The sequence below is a fragment of the Poecile atricapillus genome, chromosome 16 (genome assembly GCF_030490865.1).
Source record: "Poecile atricapillus isolate bPoeAtr1 chromosome 16, bPoeAtr1.hap1, whole genome shotgun sequence".
NCBI classification, from domain to species: Eukaryota; Metazoa; Chordata; class Aves; order Passeriformes; family Paridae; genus Poecile; species Poecile atricapillus.
The window spans coordinates 10453890-10471202 of NC_081264.1; the positions used below are offsets into that span (position 1 = coordinate 10453890).

Genomic DNA, 17313 nt, shown 5'->3' on the forward strand with positions numbered 1-17313 from the left:
AGGTGAGGAGCCCCACAGCAGTGATATGAAATGCCCAGGTGTGTGTCACAGGCCTGGCAAATTAGGCTAATCTGAAATTAAATTCCTGGGGATTTTTAATCCAGCCTGTGGATGGGTCAGGAAGGACCTTGAATTCACGCCCTTCAGCAGCTGTGCTTACACCGTCCCCAGCTCATATCTGCAGTTCACAAGCACTGTCACAATCATCCAAAAGCCTGCGTGATTTTGTTACCAGTTGCACAGACATTGACTACACAAATTCTGCCTGGCTGTGGTCACTTTTTAGGTGATTGCCACTTTTAAGTGGAGACATAACATAAGAAAAAGTGCTGGGTTTTTGCTCTGATTAAATAATTCGATTTGATCCCAGGTACCAGTGAGAATTTTTTCTCAGAAAAAATAATGAAACCTGTCTTACTAACATGCCTTGTCATTCAGATGGGAAGAGGTATATTAGCACTAAAGAACTTGCATTGTTGCAGATTATAAATGAGTCTGTGTTAGGAAGGAATTGTTCCCTGTGAGGCTGGTGAGGCCCTGGCACAGGTTGCCCGGAGAAGCTGTGCTGCCCAATCCCTGGATGTGACCAAGGCCAGGCTGGGTGGGGACTGGGGCAACCTGGGATAGTGGGTGTTGTCCCACTTAATTATAAACCTTTCTTAATCTTAACCTTCAAAAACATATTATAGTTCTCAAAGTTCACCCTGCCCATCCTGGAATCCACTCATGTGACCTTCAGCCCACATTCATGCTGCAACTCAGGCATTTTAAACACCACATATGTCTATCTATACATGTACCTATATCACCCAGCCCAGACAAGCTGATCATGCAACCCAGCACCTCAGAGTAACTGAGGACACTGTAGCTGCAGGGAAATCCCTTAAATCCAGCACACAAACCATCAGCTCAAACCCAAAATGATAGTGACTCCTATTACCTCTATTTTTAAGCTCATGAAAGCCCATCATGTGAATAGTGTGAGGCATCATGATGTTACCAAATAAAATGGACAGTAAGAACTGTGACTAATGAAAAAAAAAATCAAACTATTTGAATATTTTATGCTTTTGCATTTGTCTCCCACTGTAATTTTTAGCACCTTGTAAGTTTAAACCTCTCTCATAAATTATTTTTTGATCTTCTTGAAATACACACAGTTCAGCTGTCACTCAAGAGACAGTTGCTTGACAGTTCAAAGATATTATTACCATCAGTTGTAGGGAAAAATTATCTTTTACTGACAACTGGTATTTTTAAGACATTTGAAATGAGAAAAAAAATAATTCTCTAGTCTCCAAGTTGGCACAATCAATTTATCAGATCTCATGTTGTGGTAAAAATTATGGGTATTTCCCCTCCGATATGTTATACTGCAGTGTATAAATAGTTTAGCAAAAAGTAGCTATCAAAATCCAAATCGAGTGTTTCATTGTGACTGAAAAATCAGCATATTCACCACAATGCAAGCGAGCTACCTTTTACTCCTCCCTCTCAGGAACAACTGAGCTCAGAGCAGAAATTCAGGTGCTGTTTGGGAAGATGAATGAGTTTTTCCACTTGCTGCTACCTAAGCTGGAACTACAAATCACCAGAATAAGAGATCTTATTGGCAAAAATGAACAAGTTAACAAAAAGGGCTTAATTTACCTATAATCTTCTTTCCCATGTTTATGTGGAGCATCAGTTGGAATCAGAATAGGTAAGCCAAGGTGCTTGTGACCAAGAGCTCAAACAGCCATTCTTCACCAAAACTTGTCGTTTTTTTGCTCCTCCTGGCTGCAGTGATGGAGTGATTCCAGTAGAATCACTGAGCTTTTTGACACCTACTTAGTAGGTTTTGAATGGCACCAAATTCTGTACATGTTTCAGGGCAGAGGTTTTTGCATTGTATGGTTTAACTGCTGTTCTGTGATCCCAAAGCACAGCTAATTCATCACAGCTGAAACTCATTCCAGTGCCCCAAGCTGCCAAATCTTTAAGAGCGTTTACTTGAGTTTTCTCTCTTGAGTATTACCAATTCAGTGCAAAATACGGACTTTTAAGAGGATTTCAGATGCACAAGTATGTTGAAAGGCAAAAATCAGAATTGACACCCACCTTCAGAATGCAGCTAAATGTGATGAAACAGAACACTATTTCCATCAGACCTACTGGGAAGCGCTGCAGTTTTGTAGAAATACATCTATGCATAAATACAAGGTTAGAGATAATTAGCTTAAGAGCCATTTTGTAGCTTGGCTTCATAGCTGATCACCAACTAAACGTGTCAACAACATGGTGGTACAACAAGGGAACAGCCAGACCTTGTGTTGGGGTGGACAACTGTGTTTGTTATGTGGGCCTTGCAAAACAACTCTCTGGAGACCTGGGCCAGCAGTGGACACCTCGAGGCAAAGAGGAGTCAGAATGAAACAAACAAACATGAGGGGCAGCGGTGTAAGTTTAGAAAACATGGAAATTTCTAAGAAAATGCACAGAAAATCTAAATTTATTTCATCCAGGGGTGAGGACACTGAAGTGACCATGCAATTGCTGCAAAAATGAGCTGTTTTAAATGTCTGTGGGAACAGGAAAAGCAGCAATGCTACTCAAGTAGCAGCAAGGAAAACTTTTTCTTCAGGCACGAGGTAAGTTCTGACAGTCTGATAAGTTCATATAATGAAATAGATGGCATAGAGAGGTTATGGAATCTCCATTCTACAATGCTATAAAAACAACTGTGTGGCAATCAGCTAGGCATGGTTTAGTGGGAGCTGAGCCTATCTTAGGTACAGAGTAAAACAGCTGATTTCCCAAGTTCCTTTCACTAACTGCTATAGCAAATCTGTTGTCAGGACGCTACACCAGAGGCTGGAGATTGACACAGCACCAAGAACCTTTTGCCAGGTTCTCGTACTTCTGACCAGAATAAACCACAGCACTCCCAAATACCTGTTCACAATTGTATCTTACTGTTTGAGGCATTAGTATGATAAAAATGTTCCTGTGTTTGCTGCTACTGCCATATCAGAAAATTGCTTCTAGCAGAATGTGTGTTCCCATGGGGCTCCACTTCGTGCTCTCAGATTTTATGGTGTGTAGTGTTGTGTTCTCCCATCATCATGGTTTGAGCCATTAGAGTTACAAGCAAGGGAGATTACACACACAGCCCCCACCCACATGAAAAAACAAATCTTAGTGCTCTGGCTTCTCAGGTTCAACCAGCTTCTGTGAGTTTCATAAAATAGGTAAGGCTCACTTAACTATTGCTCTACATGGAATGTAAAGCTTATTTTGCCTTCTAAAAATTTGTATTCTGCAACAAGATTTTCACTATTTCCATCAAGTGACATAAAATGTACTAGTAAATTTTTATTTTTTTTTCTTAAGAGAGATATATGTGGCCAAGTTAAAAAAAAAAATACTTTCTTGGAGCAGCACAGCTCATTGACCAAAAAACCTAATGCCAAGTATCTTGTGAAGCCTTTGAAGATGTAAATACAAAAGACTTTTCAAGAGCTGGGTAACTAAAAAGCTGTCTGTAGTCAAAAACTCTTTGGAAATTAACAGGAGTAATTACTTTAAAATTTCATTAAATGTCATAAAAAGTTCTGGCTTGGCTTTAAACCCTGTCTTGCCTCAGTTGCACAAAAGGTTTTCACAGATCACAGCACTGTCCACTCTACAAACTGTATGCCCTAGAACAAACAGGTATGAAAAGTAAATCACAGTATAAGTTTGTTGACAAATGAATTTGTAAAAAGAACAGTTTACATCAGAAGGATCAAAGTCAGAACCTTTATTAAATGTTCCTTCTCTAAACAGACTGCATTTAATCCCCCTTTCGCATCTGTGATTTCTAAGGCTATTTTAAATACTCCGTTTTACAGGGATTTTCAGTCTTCAGAACCGTCACAAGCAGCAAGTTAGCAGTACACAGAAACAATAAAACTGAACTTTCACTGAGTTCTATTCCTGCCTCCCAGGGTGCGTGGAAAAACCAACAATACCTCCAGTACTGGAGTTTTTGCACAGACCCTGGAAAGGAAATAGTTGTCACCAGAGTTTAAGCCTGATGTGCTCTAGCCACATCTCACAATTGGCCACAGCTGACCAGTATTGGTTAGTATGTCTGTCTCTTGCACATTATCTGTTTCAAAAAGGGGACCAAATTTTTAATTTTCATCTAGTGTGGGTCTAATTAAGGCTATTCTGGTATATTTGATACTAAAATACTCTCTGGGAGTCCTTTTCATGAAATCCCATCAGAATTAACATTTTCAAAAATGAAAACATTTATAATAGGTGTTTGAGAGTTGAAATGCTGATGCAGCCGTTGGTTCAGTGTTTCCTGGTCTTCGGGAGCTTTATCACGTCAGGATAGTGTCATCAATCTGTTCCTCGGAGTCAGCCTGCCCAGCCAGCTTCCGCAGGGACCTCCTGCAGCTTTCATTGAGAAGCTCCAGGCTGGCAGCATCCAGAATCTTGGAAACTGACTGTGGAAGGGAGACAGCACCAGTTACCAACTCCTTACGACACACCATTCAAAATCAGGGTGAGTCTAAGTGCCTTACACACTGTATCAACCGAAATCTTTCAAACGTCCCAAAAATCTTCACCTGGTTTTACAATTCCAGATGTGGGAACTATCCAAAAGCAGGTCAGACTTAGAAGACAGGTCTGGAAATGGATGCATGTAGTAGTCCATCCTAAATACTCCCTAGCACCACTGTGATCATCCAGGTGACCAAAACAATGAATGACCAGTGCCAGCTGAGGGTACTCGGCACAGGCAAGGCGTAAGGGGGTATGTTAAATGCCTCCAGTCTATTAATGCTGCACTACAGGTGTTGCTGATTTCTTCAGAGCTTAGCATGAGAATGCTGCTGAAGATCTAAATGAAAATGGGCATGCCCCACCTCATCTATTTCATAGATGAAATTCTATTTCCATATTTCCAGCACATTCTGAGGCTGCAAGCACCACACAGATAAAAGCAGAAGGAGGTGACACAGCCTTACTACCAACAATTATGTTTTTTTAGTATGTCTCATACCTCAAGCACTTCTTCACCCGCTCTCATCTTCAGAAGGTTGACAATAGCCTGGTCACTGTAGGCTCTTACACTGGTGTTTTTGTCTTTTGTGTTGTCCAGAAGTGCTTTGAGAATTGGTTTAATTGTCTGAGTATCCAATGGGGGAAGATGGCTTTTATTTGCCCACCAAATCATTTTTTCTGCAACCAACTTTATGTCACTGGATGAGTTCTGAAGACACTGAAGGAAACAAAGATACACTTACATTCAGATATACCAAGGACATGTATTTAAAGCAGTTGTGGGTTTTTTTTTTCTAATTGAAGTATTTAAAACTATGCTAAGAAAAGCAAGCAGTTTTCAAATCAGAGGTATACAAGATACACACTTGTTACCAATTAAGTCTGACTAAACTGTGTAAGAGAAGGTCAAACCTTGAAAACAAGACAACTTTTCAACAGAAAATTTCTAAATATGTAGTTAATTACAGTGTCACATGTTCATCTCAACTGTCTCAGGAAATGACAATGACCAGTAAGTGCAGAAAAGCTGATAGTGTCAGCACCTCTACAACACATTCATTTCAGCAACAACAGCCAAGTCAATCTCTGGTTGGAATATTGGGTGCATTTTAACAGTGGATTCCACTTCAAAATTCAAATAATGAGAGTTTTGTATTTTAATCCTAACCCATTTAAAACATGAAAGCTAATATCTGAATGTCAAGTGCATTGTTAATATGGTGATAAAGGTTTTGTGGCAAGTGTGATATTTTATATTTTAACACAATACTATTATATTAATATAGAAAAGTTGGATTCCAAACAAAAAGTCTGCTTTGAAGAATATTGACCTGTATCATGTCAACTTGGTAGTTTTTCAAGTAAATTGCAAAGAAATGTAAAATCTGAAAATATAACATGCTGCAGCATCACCCCTCTCTATCTATCCTTGTCTACCAAGAGGGATATTTTTATTGGGGTTTGGGGAGGGCAGGTAACTAAAGAAACCAAAAAACCCCAGCCACACATCAAAAGAAACAAAACAACCAATAAAGGAATTTTGAAGAAAAATATTTAAATCAAAATGAACTGAAAAAGATGTTAATTTCAATGTTCTCAGGTCAGGTGAGTTTTGGTATTTGATACATCTCTAGCAAAGGCTGTTTGACCTTTAGCAATCTTAAAAACATGACAGCTTCCTCACACTCTTCTCTGCCTCTTTGCCGACTGTTTGCTACTGCAAAGGAAAAATGCATTTATAAGAATCAGACTTGGGATTCAGCACAGAAAGCTCAAAAGCAAATTTCCATGTTAGAGCAGGGATGGCAGTGTTGTATTCACAGCTTTTAAGCAGGCTGGTACAGTGATTCTATCTACACTCTTCCTCAAAAAGAAAAATCTAGATTTTCAGGGACTTGACAGACCCACCCATGAGTTAGGTCAAACAGATTCAGATCACACAAGAACACCACCAGATTGTTAACATGAAAATTCTTACCTTAATAAAGAGGCTGGAAAGTTTGGGAGGCAGGTTGCCTCCCTCTTCCATGTGGTATTTCATGAGAAAGCCCATTCCTCTGATACCACTAACTGCAATGGGGATCTTCAACATAAAGACATTGGTATTATTAGAGCAGAATTCAACAAGAGCCTTTATAACCAAACTCATGGTCTGTCAGTTTTTGTGGAAGGCTAAACCAATCTTTCAAAAGAACAGCACCAACAAAGCAGGAAAACACTGGGTTAATGGTACTGGGTAATATGATTAGAAAATCCCAACCATGAGCCAGAGGAAGTAAGGCAGCAGGCCCCACCAAGCCCACAAAATTCTTACCCCAAACTACTCATTCAACACCAGATTTAAAATCTTCCTCCTAAAATGAGTAATTTCCACTTCTTGCAAACTTAGTCTGTGAATGAGAACTCTCTAGGGAAACAGGAGTGTAATTTACTCCAAATGAAAGCTACTCTGCACTAAAAGATTACTTAATCTTCATCTCCCCAGAGATCAGAACTCAAAGAACCAGAACAGTTGTGTAATTTCACCATAAAAGCTGCATTTAGCCAAGGGAGAATCTTCAGGTGGCACTTGGGGGCTTCTGTCCTGGTTGGTAACACAGGACCTGTTCACACACCTTTCAAAACTGCTCCCAACAAGCGCTTGAAACAGCACTCACCCTGTCGGCTGTGGCATTGCTGATGATCATCTCCTGGACACTGCTGTAGTATTTTGGGGAACACAGCCTGCCAGGAGCCACGTTCACAGCCACGGAGAGAGCCAGGCTCCGGCCGTGCCTCACCATCCAGTCGATGCCAGAGACATCTGCTGCAGAGGAAAGAACACAACAATGGTAGGGCTCCTGCTATCTAGCCCTCTTCATCTGAGAGGCTCTTGGCAGTTTGTCAATTCACTGCCATAAAATGAAGTAACAAGCAGCATCTAAAACAATGCCCTGCTGCCTCCATTTCTCCCAAATAGACATACAGACAGAGCTAAAATGCAGCACCTTTTCCAGACAGGAACACCACCTGGGCAGGCAGGGAAGCAGATGCAAACAAGGGACTCTCTTGTTCAACTCAAGATACTTCTGTTAGTTCAAAGTTAGGCAAGTTTTGACTCTAATAAATTTGTAAAAGTCATCTATAATCTATCTAACCAGCCAACAGACTTCCTTTTTAATCCCACAGGGGAGAATCAACCATAACACACTCAAACACTGGGGTCCTATAAAACTCATGTTTTTTTCTCACTTAGAGGCAAATTAGTTAATTCTCCAAAAGCATGAAGCCATCAGATGTGATGCAATTATCATCAGCCAATCTAAGATCACAGTGCTCTTCCAAAAGGTGGGATGGCCCTCCTGTCCACCCTGACTGAACATCCTGTCATGTTCAACTGTCCTCATGTCGGCAACAGCAATTACTCAGCCATGCTAGTACTTTTATCAAGTCATCAGATAACAAATCCAGAGAAGAAAGTCTGGGCAACCCCAAGTGACAACCTAACCAGTGCTCCCTGCGGACCAGAGTGCATGAATTAAGGGCCATGAGCAAAGAAAAGCACAAGAAAATACAAAGCAGAGATTCAGTCACAAAGTTAGCCTGAATCAATGGCTGAGGAGGAATATTCCCTCCTTTCAGAATCTGTTCCAGTCCTGTAAACAGCTTCACCTACCCAGTAAGTGCTGGTGGAGAACAGTGCTGAGCTCGTCGTCGGACAGAAAGGCGCACAGCTCTGCCAGGCAGCCAGCCGAGGCCATGCGGGTGGCATCCTGACAGGGGATGGGAGAACAGAGAACATGGCTTGAGCTCAACACACCACAGAGACAGGCAGCAAGAAAAACAAGTGTCAGAAGATGACAGGAAATAAAGAGGAGGAGAAAATAAATAGTAGTATTTCACTCCTACTCCCTGAGGATTTCTTTCAGTTCACATGGTTTCTTGTATGTAATGGAACTTAAAACCAAATCTAAGATCAAAAAAAGCCAGCAGAGACTGAAGAATTGCAGATGTTATCTAAGTTCTGATTTGTTAAATGGAAAAGTCATAAAGATGAAATTCAGTGTTTTAAAATATGAGTTCATAGGAGCTTAGTTTTGATTCACTTACTGTAAGCATTATTTCTAGCCATCTCTGGGTGAGCTGATCTCTGACATAAACTCTTACTACTTTTTATTTAACACTTCCAGGCTTTTGCTATTTTGGCTTCCTTATGTGACCATCCCATGGACTGTCCACTTCTCCCCCAAATTTACAACCCAGTGGGAATGTTTCCATTTTTCTACTTCTAGCATGTCAACATATGCATGTCTGTTGCAAGAGACTGACATAAAAAAGAAATTATTAGATGATTAATTTAATCTCACTCATGTTACTGCTGCTATCTGCTATGTACAGAAGACCCTATATTAAACTTGGAGAGCTTCTCTCATTGGAGAAAGATCTGCCATTATCTGAAAATATTCTCACACAGAATGATAAACCTTACCTGAGAGGCTACAAACACATCTGTGCATGTAGTGAAGGTACCACAGGCTTTCTCCAAGATAAAAAGCAACTCCTGACTGCAGAGCTAACTGAAACCTGTTAGTAAGGAGCTGTAGGTCAAACCCACGTATGCAGTTGCCAAGGAAACATTAAACAGGAAGCTTTTCAGAGTTACCAGGAATCTCCAACTCTTCACTGTGACTACATCATTAGTAATGTTCTCAGAAGTTATTTTAGATAGATTCTGTTAGAAAGTTCAGATTTTAAATGTAAGAGCAAGACTGTGTGCAGCAGGGGACCTTTGCAGCTGGCTAAAGCAGTACCTCATCATGTCCCAGCATGCCCAGCAGCACTGTGCTAATATTCTTCCTAATTGCAGCATCTACTTTTGCACCAGCTCCTCGTGTGACAAACCGCAGCGCTTGCAGCATCGTATCCCTGGAAGAGACCACATTCTACAGTCAGACACTGCCTCTCCCCCACCCTCCAAGAGAAATTTTGCTCTGGATACCTATAGATCCTTGCACAGCAATTACACTGAGATGCCTTGCAGTTTGGGAGAGTGATCCCTTCTCTGCACTGCTGGAGACACCATCCTAGATAGTGCTTCCATATTTCTAACACAATACAGATATTTTCTGATTGTTCAACTATTAAAAAAAATATCATGGCAGGAAGTTACTATCTCAGGGATCTGTGCCTTTAGGATACAAGTACAGCTGCTTTACTTCAGGTCATACTGACAGTCAATACTGCCTTTTTTCTGAAAGTGAGCTGCTCGGGGATGTGCAGGAGAGGAGAACTGGGCAGACTCCAAGCACTCTTTTCTCCTAAATACTCTCACAGCTTACCTTCTGACACAGGAAGGTCCCATAATCCCCATTCTTGGTTTACAGTCCACTGCTTTCATTAATACAAGTATCTTACTCTAATTGGGGGTTTTGTTTATTCATCCCAGCTCTTTCTTTCATCCTCAGTAAGCAGGAAGGTCTGAGCTGTCAGCTGCAGCTCACCTGATGGCAGAGTCATCGCTGGAGCGAATTCCATTCAGGAGCTCCGTGAAGAGAGGATCCACTTTGACATGGATGACAATGAGTTTCCCAAGAGCATCGGCAGCTTTGAGGCGAACAGCGCGGTTTGAGTCCTGCAGAGCTTTGGTGAATGTTGTTTGCAACTGAGGCAAAAACGGTTTCAGAGCAATCTCAACCTATTCCAGAGTGGAAGAAGGGCAAGTGTTGGGTCAAGTATTAAAGAGCAGCTAGAGATCAAAGCCTGAAAACAGCATGATCTCTTCTATAGCAGTTTGTTATCAGAGAGCCCTCGTTAAATCTTATCGCATTACTAAAACAGGAAAAACGTGAAATAACAATTTACCACAAAACCTTTGACCTTTTCCAATCTAATCATCTTTTCTTCACACTGAAATACAAGGGTAGCACTGAGAGATTTTACACTATCATGAACAGCCTTTTGTACTCATAGCACTAAATAAAAGCTCAGCTCTGTTCAAAGATACATAAGATGTTTGCACTTAACAATACATAAAAAAGGAGAGATTAATTACATGGTGGGTTTTAATCACTTGAAAGTGGGATTGGCATTTATCAGTATTTCTAAGAAGCCCAGTGGTTCAGCACTGGGGGCTTTTTTTGTAGGCCAGAAGCTGCTGGAAGAATGCAATCCAGTTACAGTGCTATTCCTACATATCAGATCCACAGCAGCAGGCATCCCAGCTGTATTTACATGAACAGCAGCAGATATTTCTGAAGGTTGCCATGGAAAATGTTCACAAACCAGTCCAAAACTTTGAATCTTACCTTAGCTAAAAGAAGGCTTAAGGTTTCAAGCAGAGCCACCTTGACATTCCAGCTGAACCGATCTCCCAAGATTCGAATGAGTGGCCCAGTGATGCTCACCACAGATGGTTTGAGAGCTTCAGCAGAAGTCAGCTTTATAACCAGCCCTAAGGCCTTTGCTGCCTCCTCTTTCTGTTCTGGATTACCAGTTAAAACACCTTCCCGCAGCACCACAAGTATGGAAGTCACTCCCTGTCACGAAAATCAGATAAGAAAGCTTAGAAGCTAAGATGCAAGAAATATGTATCTTATTTTTGCTCCTATTATACACCAGATGCACAAACTTGGAGAGTCTCTCTCAATTTCCTGTTGACCTTCAGCTGCCTGATTCCACATTGACAGAGCTACTTTTATTTGGTTTGATTTCATGCCTCTCCGCCTTACTAAGCCAGTTGCTATGAGAAAAGTGGTGGCAGCTCAGGGAATTTTTAAACCAGAGAAATTTGGCACAGAAGTCCAGTGTCACTCCCCCACAAAAAGCAGCCAGCAACCATAACTTACATGCAAAACAGAATTGTCAGAGACTTCATTGCAAGAGGGGTCTTCTGTAGGGTTACTCAAAAGCTCTAACCTACAAAAAGTCCTCAAGTATATAGGTTTGGGATGCCTAAATAGTCATTGCTTCTAATAGCTGTAATATCAATCAGCTCTCCCCAAAGGTGAGTTTTTGTGCCTATGACGAATCCATGCTCATTCTGATCCTTTACCTTCTTAGGAATACAGAATCCTGGCACATGCTCGCCTTTGGCCTCATTCCCTACAATCCGGATATCCCTGTGCAGGTCCTCAATGAGAGCAAGCTGGTTCCCAGCGTCTAATTTCTGCAGGAGAGAGGAGTAAAACAAAGATCAGGCAACATGACATCCATGTATCTTTTGTGATACATTCTCAGGCCAGGCATTACTCCTGTAACCTTTTTAAGCTGCCTCTCACCTTGGTGATGGAATTAAGCGCATCCCAGCTTTCATTCAGAACTACAGGGTTGGTGTCATTAAACAGGCGAATCAAGCCTGAAACTAAGCTCCTGAGATGCCCAGTGTAGTCTGCTTTTGTCTTGGAGCAGTAGATATTCAGCATGACAGCTGCTGCCTGTCTCATGCCCAGCTCAGGGCTGCGGGTAGCTTCTAGCAAATCTTCAGTTATAATTCTTTGTCCAACATCATCTTCCACAGAGAGGATCACAGACTGGCAGTTTGCCATCTCCTGAAGAATCCAAATTAACTTTATATTAGCTCTCAAACAGAACAAAGCCAAGTTTATCCCCCCAGGTTTCTCCATGTTATCCCACTTGCTAATTGTTTCTCATTAAAGAACTGATCACATCACCACTGAAGGCTTGACTCAGTCCTGGTGCAGACACAGGTATGACCAATTCTTAAACAAGTGGCCAAACTCTGCTGAACTAATCACTGCAGCCAGTGCAGGAGGGCTAATTTACAAAAATTAGAGTAGCTCAGTCTCCCCCATCTTACTCACCCATGAGAGACTGTGAGTCTTGTCAGATAACATTCTTCTGATTTAGGTAGTTTAATGCTGTGCATCACAGCACTAATTACAAGTACGTCTGTGGGTGCATTAGAGATCTCCAGGCAGACCTGAGGCTAGAAGCTGATCTAATGGGTATCCACAGCAGAAAGACAACAGGACCCTGTCACTCATTCCTAATTCACCAACTGATTATGAAAATGTCTGTCCGCAGTCACAACTCCAAGATGTTCTCTGGAGTCCAAACACCAGCTGTTTTGGAAAGCAGTACGGGAGGAGTGCAGCATGCAAAACAGGAGATTTCCTCCCTGCAGCCCTTTAATCTCTCAGTCTTCTACACCAAGAATAAACACAAAGTTAACTAGACTTTCTGGCAGTTCTCCATGAATAAGTAAACTGAGAATTTTATCTTGTAACAGGCCAAGGAGACTTTTAAATGGATACAAATAGATTTGGAAAGCATACGTTTTTTGACTCACAATATGCCACCAGGCAAAAAGACTCATCCTGGAGAAGCTAATGGACTGAATTAAACATGCAATCTGTGAATCTAGAGAACACAGATTCTGGGCTGGGAAGTAAACCTGGTGCACTATCTTCAGGCAACCTGTCACAACAAAGAGCTGAGCTGTGCTACTTGCCAATTGCTCTTCACTGGTGCCCAGCTTCTCTTTGAGTGCAGACATCATGGCAGGCAGGATGACACTCAAATGCCGTGTCAGAGCGTCCCCTGCCACTGAGGAGAGGAAAGCCAGCACCCGGGTGTTCACTGGAGGGGTAGTCAACTACAAAAACAAAAAATAACACCAAAAAATTGAGAAAAGCAGAAAAGTTTTTTTCAGAGGGAGTCTCACTTTCTCTTCAACATGAAATATTTATGCGTCACAAGCCAAGTAACAATGTTTTGAGCATAAAATCACAAGAAAATGTCAGTCTGTGCTCTCCCTTTTGCCATACTGGTCCAAAGAAAACTGGCAGCAAGCACAGGAAACAGCACAGATAGAAAGTTTAAAATTTGTTTCCCGCTGTACCTTTGGCACCAAGTAAGGCAGCACCACACGGCTCTTGACAGCCATAACTTGTTTAAGACCATCCACAGCAAAGTCAGCTGTCTCTTCATTATCCTACAGGGAAAGAGAAAGAGACAAACCTGAGAAATGACCTGTGACACACCAAGCTAAGCCCTGTTTCAAGGGACAATTTTCCATGTCATCATAAAAGCAAAACCAAGTCCTTCTACTCAAAAATGTTCTTATATTCTCATAGTACCTAGCAAACCCCATCTGATGTGACAGATGTTTTCTGTCACATCAGAAAGATTTTCCATTTCAGGCATGGTGGCCAAACATGCCACTTGGGTGACATTGGGTGACAATGGCAATTCCATCACAGAGCCAGGTGTAGCAATTCCGAGGCCTAGGCTTAAGCCACAAGATCTTCCCTACCACTGGTTAGGATGACTCCAGGAGGAGACAAAATACTGTGCCATTCCATGGAAGGTCTGCCATTATACAATCCTCCTCCTCTAAGTTAATTATTCAAAACTTGTCCCACAACATAATTAATCAGGTTGTTGACTAATGCTGAGCAATGCTCACCAGCTGCTTCAGCAAGAAGGGCAGGATGTCTTCAAGAGCCTGATGGCCAATTGTTGAGTGCAGCTGTTCAAATGTTTTGGCAGCAGCCTCTCTAACTTCTTCCAGAGGGTCACACAGTGCTTTTCTAACTGTAGGAACCAGAGACTCGGAGAAAAGCAGTACCTGTAGATGAAGAGATAAAATTACAGAACATGTAAAGCACAACAGAAATGTGTATCTCAGTAAAGTAGCGACAAATGCAGAATTTGCACAACTGAAACTAACTGCAGTTTGCTTGGAATAATATTGGATGAAAAGCAGGCTCCATCAGCACAAATAGTTGCAGTGCTCTAAGGCTACCTAGTGGAAGTTTTCTAGTATTATATCTCATAAAAGACAATGTTTAAATTTATCGATTGATACAAATTCATTCAATTTTCCTGAGCAGCAACTCAGTGTTAGTTACAAACCCTGACTTCAGACCACAGAACAAGTCCAGCACTAGCTGTATTTTTCTGTCTCAAGTGCAATATCTGCATCATAACATCAGTACCTAGGAAAATGGGAATTTCGCCTGGCACACGTGACTCACCGCATCCCTGCTGGTTGATTTCATGATCTCGCTCAAACCGATGCAGACTCCTTGCCTCTCATCGCTCTTATCTGATCTCAGTCCATCTTCCAGGATAGGAATGATTTCAGGAAGGATCTTCTCCCCTAACTTTCGGACAAGGTCTCCTAATGTCCGTGCTGCAACCTGTCCCCAAAAACATATGAATTATTTTCCTTTTCTATAAAACTTTAGAAGGTGAACTGTGAGCAAACACTCACTTCTGATCGTATACTGTTGTCCACAGTGCAGACAGAGCAGTAGGAATCGAAACAGTTTTACAAATAACCATTGAAAAATAATTTTACTGTCATTACAATCACAGTTTCCTTCAGCAAATGGGGAACTCAGACATGCTCATGCTCAGAACAGTTAAACTGATGACAGCTTTGGAATGTCTTATAGAGAATTATCCTCAGGATATAACTCCTCAGAAGTTATTTTCTACAGTCACCTGCAGGATCAGGAAGGCACAACTCAATTCCTCACCGTTCGCTTATCTGCACAAGTACTGGCCAGGAATTTCAGCAGAAGCCCAAAGAGTGTTGGCAGGATTTCCCGCAGTGTCCGAGGAGTGTTTGAGACAACGATTTTCCAGACATGTAAGGAGGCCTGGCGCACCACCAGCTGCGTGTCCGAGCGGCCCATGTACAGCCCCGCCAGCACCCTGTTCCTCCTCTCCACTCCCAGAGCATTAATGATAGCCTGGAAAGAAATAGCACAGAAATCTATTATCTGCCCCTGAAATCTATAAAAAGAACAGAATACATGATTATTCAAAATGTCTTTCCAGCAGGCTGTCCATGGTGATTTAAAACAGGAGAATTTGAACAAATAAAGGCACAACAGGCAGGAACAGCTTTACCTTGTTTGACTGGGCTGTTCCAAAGTTGTCATCCTCTGAGGCAGTTTCTGTGGTCATTTTTCCAGTAACTCCTGAGATATGGAATAGAAGATCTCCAAGGAGCTGAACTGAGCTGAACCTGGCAACAGGAGCAAGTCAAGTGTTACAAACAGGGCGCTCAGGCAGTACCTGTCCAGTTCTGACAGGCTGTCAGCTACAGAGCAGAGCTGAATGTGAAGCACAGCTGGGTCTGCACTGAAATGCTGCAAGGGCTGATGTGTAACATCAGTCTGCCAACATGGCTGAAAGCAGCATGATAAAGAGAAAGGGAAGGAATGAGTTCCAAACTGGAAGGGCTGAGAGAATTTTCAATCAAAGCAATGAATCCAAGATTAGCCTTGACTCTGAAAAGGAACAAGACATCGCCTGCATCTAATACAAACAACATTCACCTGGGGTAAGAGTACTTAGCAGCACTCAGCTGGCACAAATCATTTAGTGAAGCTAATTTTTGGGCAACTGCTATTGGCTGTGAGTGCTCCACTGTGCATTTTCATACACAGGAATATTGGCCTGTTTTTGCGTTTTCATACACAGGAGAACAGTAACTTGCTTGGCATTTGGAGAAATGAAAAGCAGTATACAAGGGCTAAATATTGCCACATCAACTGCCTTGGAAGTGCATTTCAGAGTCACTGCCAAAATTAATAATCCAGCATGAATACTCTGCAGGTAGTAAAAAACCTGATCCAGCCTGGTAGGGCTTTGCAGACTCAAGTGCTGTAAGGCATCATACTCAAATCAAGCAAAAAGAGACACTTGTTTTTGCTTCACAGGAGTTCTCTGCATTTCTTTTGAGGAGCAACACAGCACCTAAATCACACCAGTTTTTCAAGCATGGAAGGGAAACGTTTGTGGCTAAGCTGGTTCTGCCTTACCTTATCCTCCACAAGTCATCAAAGAGCCCATCCTCCAGCTGTGGCAGGAGCAGAGCAATGGCAGTCTCGGCGTACATGCTGATGATTCGCTGCCCCGCACGCAGCGCCGTGTCCCGCACAAACTCGTTCTCGTCTGCCAGGGCCTGCACACAGGCACAAAAGGGGCTCTGAAAACTCGGCCTTTCAGCACAATACACGAAAGCAACAGGAGGAAAACATACCAATGTTTTCTCTCTCCACCATGAAAACCAAGTGAACTACAGAGTTGTTGTGAAAGCACCGGGATGACTTAAAAAAATGACTAGTGATCACATGTAAAAGACAGCAAGCCAGTAACTTAGAAGAAATAATTTATAATTTAAATTCCCTTTCTTTTTTTTCTGGTAGTCCAACCAAACTAGACAAGTCTCTGCATATCCCACAATTACTGAAAATGATAGTTAAAATGCTCTGGAGGCTTCTTTTTATTCTCCGGTAAATAAAATTCTTCCATTTCGCTACATACCTTAAGGATACAAGGAATGATGGGACCAACATAGGGAGTGAACTTGTCTCCAAAGGTAATTGGCAGGTAGTTGAACATCATGATATAACCATCTCGTACATGTGGAGCAATATCCACTTTACTGGCAGTCGCTACAATCTCTGGCATAAGTTTCTCCAGCTTTTCTACCCCCAAACCAGCCATAACTTCAGCCAGACCTGGAGGAAAAAGGCAGGGAACAGAGCTGATACACACAAGAAACAAGCAGCTAATCTGATTTAATATGAGAAAACCTGAGCTCAGTGCTCACACACAGCTGTCCCCACCTTGAGCAGCACCAGAGCGATCCACTGAGCTCTGCTCATATGTCAGTGTCTCCATCAGCCACGGCAACAAATCCTCAAAGCAGGACTCTCCCATACCCTTCACCATGGCCCCCAGGGCCTTGGCAGACACTGTGCGCACCTAACAGACAAGAGAAACACAGATCTGCAAAATGTCCAGTCAAAGGTG

The 17313-nt window shown here is 42.0% G+C and overlaps 1 protein-coding gene across 2 annotated transcripts in view; it reads right to left on the reverse strand.

Moving 5' to 3' along the window:
- Positions 1-3751: 3751 nt before the first annotated feature.
- Positions 3752-17313, reverse strand: part of GCN1 (GCN1 activator of EIF2AK4) — a 38159-nt gene continuing 24597 nt past the window's right edge. Inside the window, exons 40-58 of one of the 2 annotated variants that reach the window (XM_058851425.1) lie at positions 17127-17265; positions 16822-17018; positions 16317-16459; positions 15400-15517; positions 15024-15239; positions 14517-14681; positions 13946-14107; positions 13379-13471; positions 12989-13132; positions 11796-12065; positions 11570-11683; positions 10824-11054; positions 10020-10213; positions 9330-9444; positions 8195-8291; positions 7197-7342; positions 6518-6622; positions 5039-5257; positions 3752-4478 (exon numbers count right to left, since the gene is read on the reverse strand). In XM_058851425.1, the coding sequence (XP_058707408.1) occupies positions 4353-4478; positions 5039-5257; positions 6518-6622; positions 7197-7342; positions 8195-8291; positions 9330-9444; positions 10020-10213; positions 10824-11054; positions 11570-11683; positions 11796-12065; positions 12989-13132; positions 13379-13471; positions 13946-14107; positions 14517-14681; positions 15024-15239; positions 15400-15517; positions 16317-16459; positions 16822-17018; positions 17127-17265 (2994 nt within the window). In that variant the 3' untranslated portion in view covers positions 3752-4352. Of the gene's footprint in view, positions 4479-5038; positions 5258-6517; positions 6623-7196; positions 7346-8194; positions 8292-9329; positions 9445-10019; positions 10214-10823; positions 11055-11569; positions 11684-11795; positions 12066-12988; positions 13133-13378; positions 13472-13945; positions 14108-14516; positions 14682-15023; positions 15240-15399; positions 15518-16316; positions 16460-16821; positions 17019-17126; positions 17266-17313 lie in introns of both variants that reach the window. The other variant, XM_058851423.1, reaches the window with a different exon arrangement.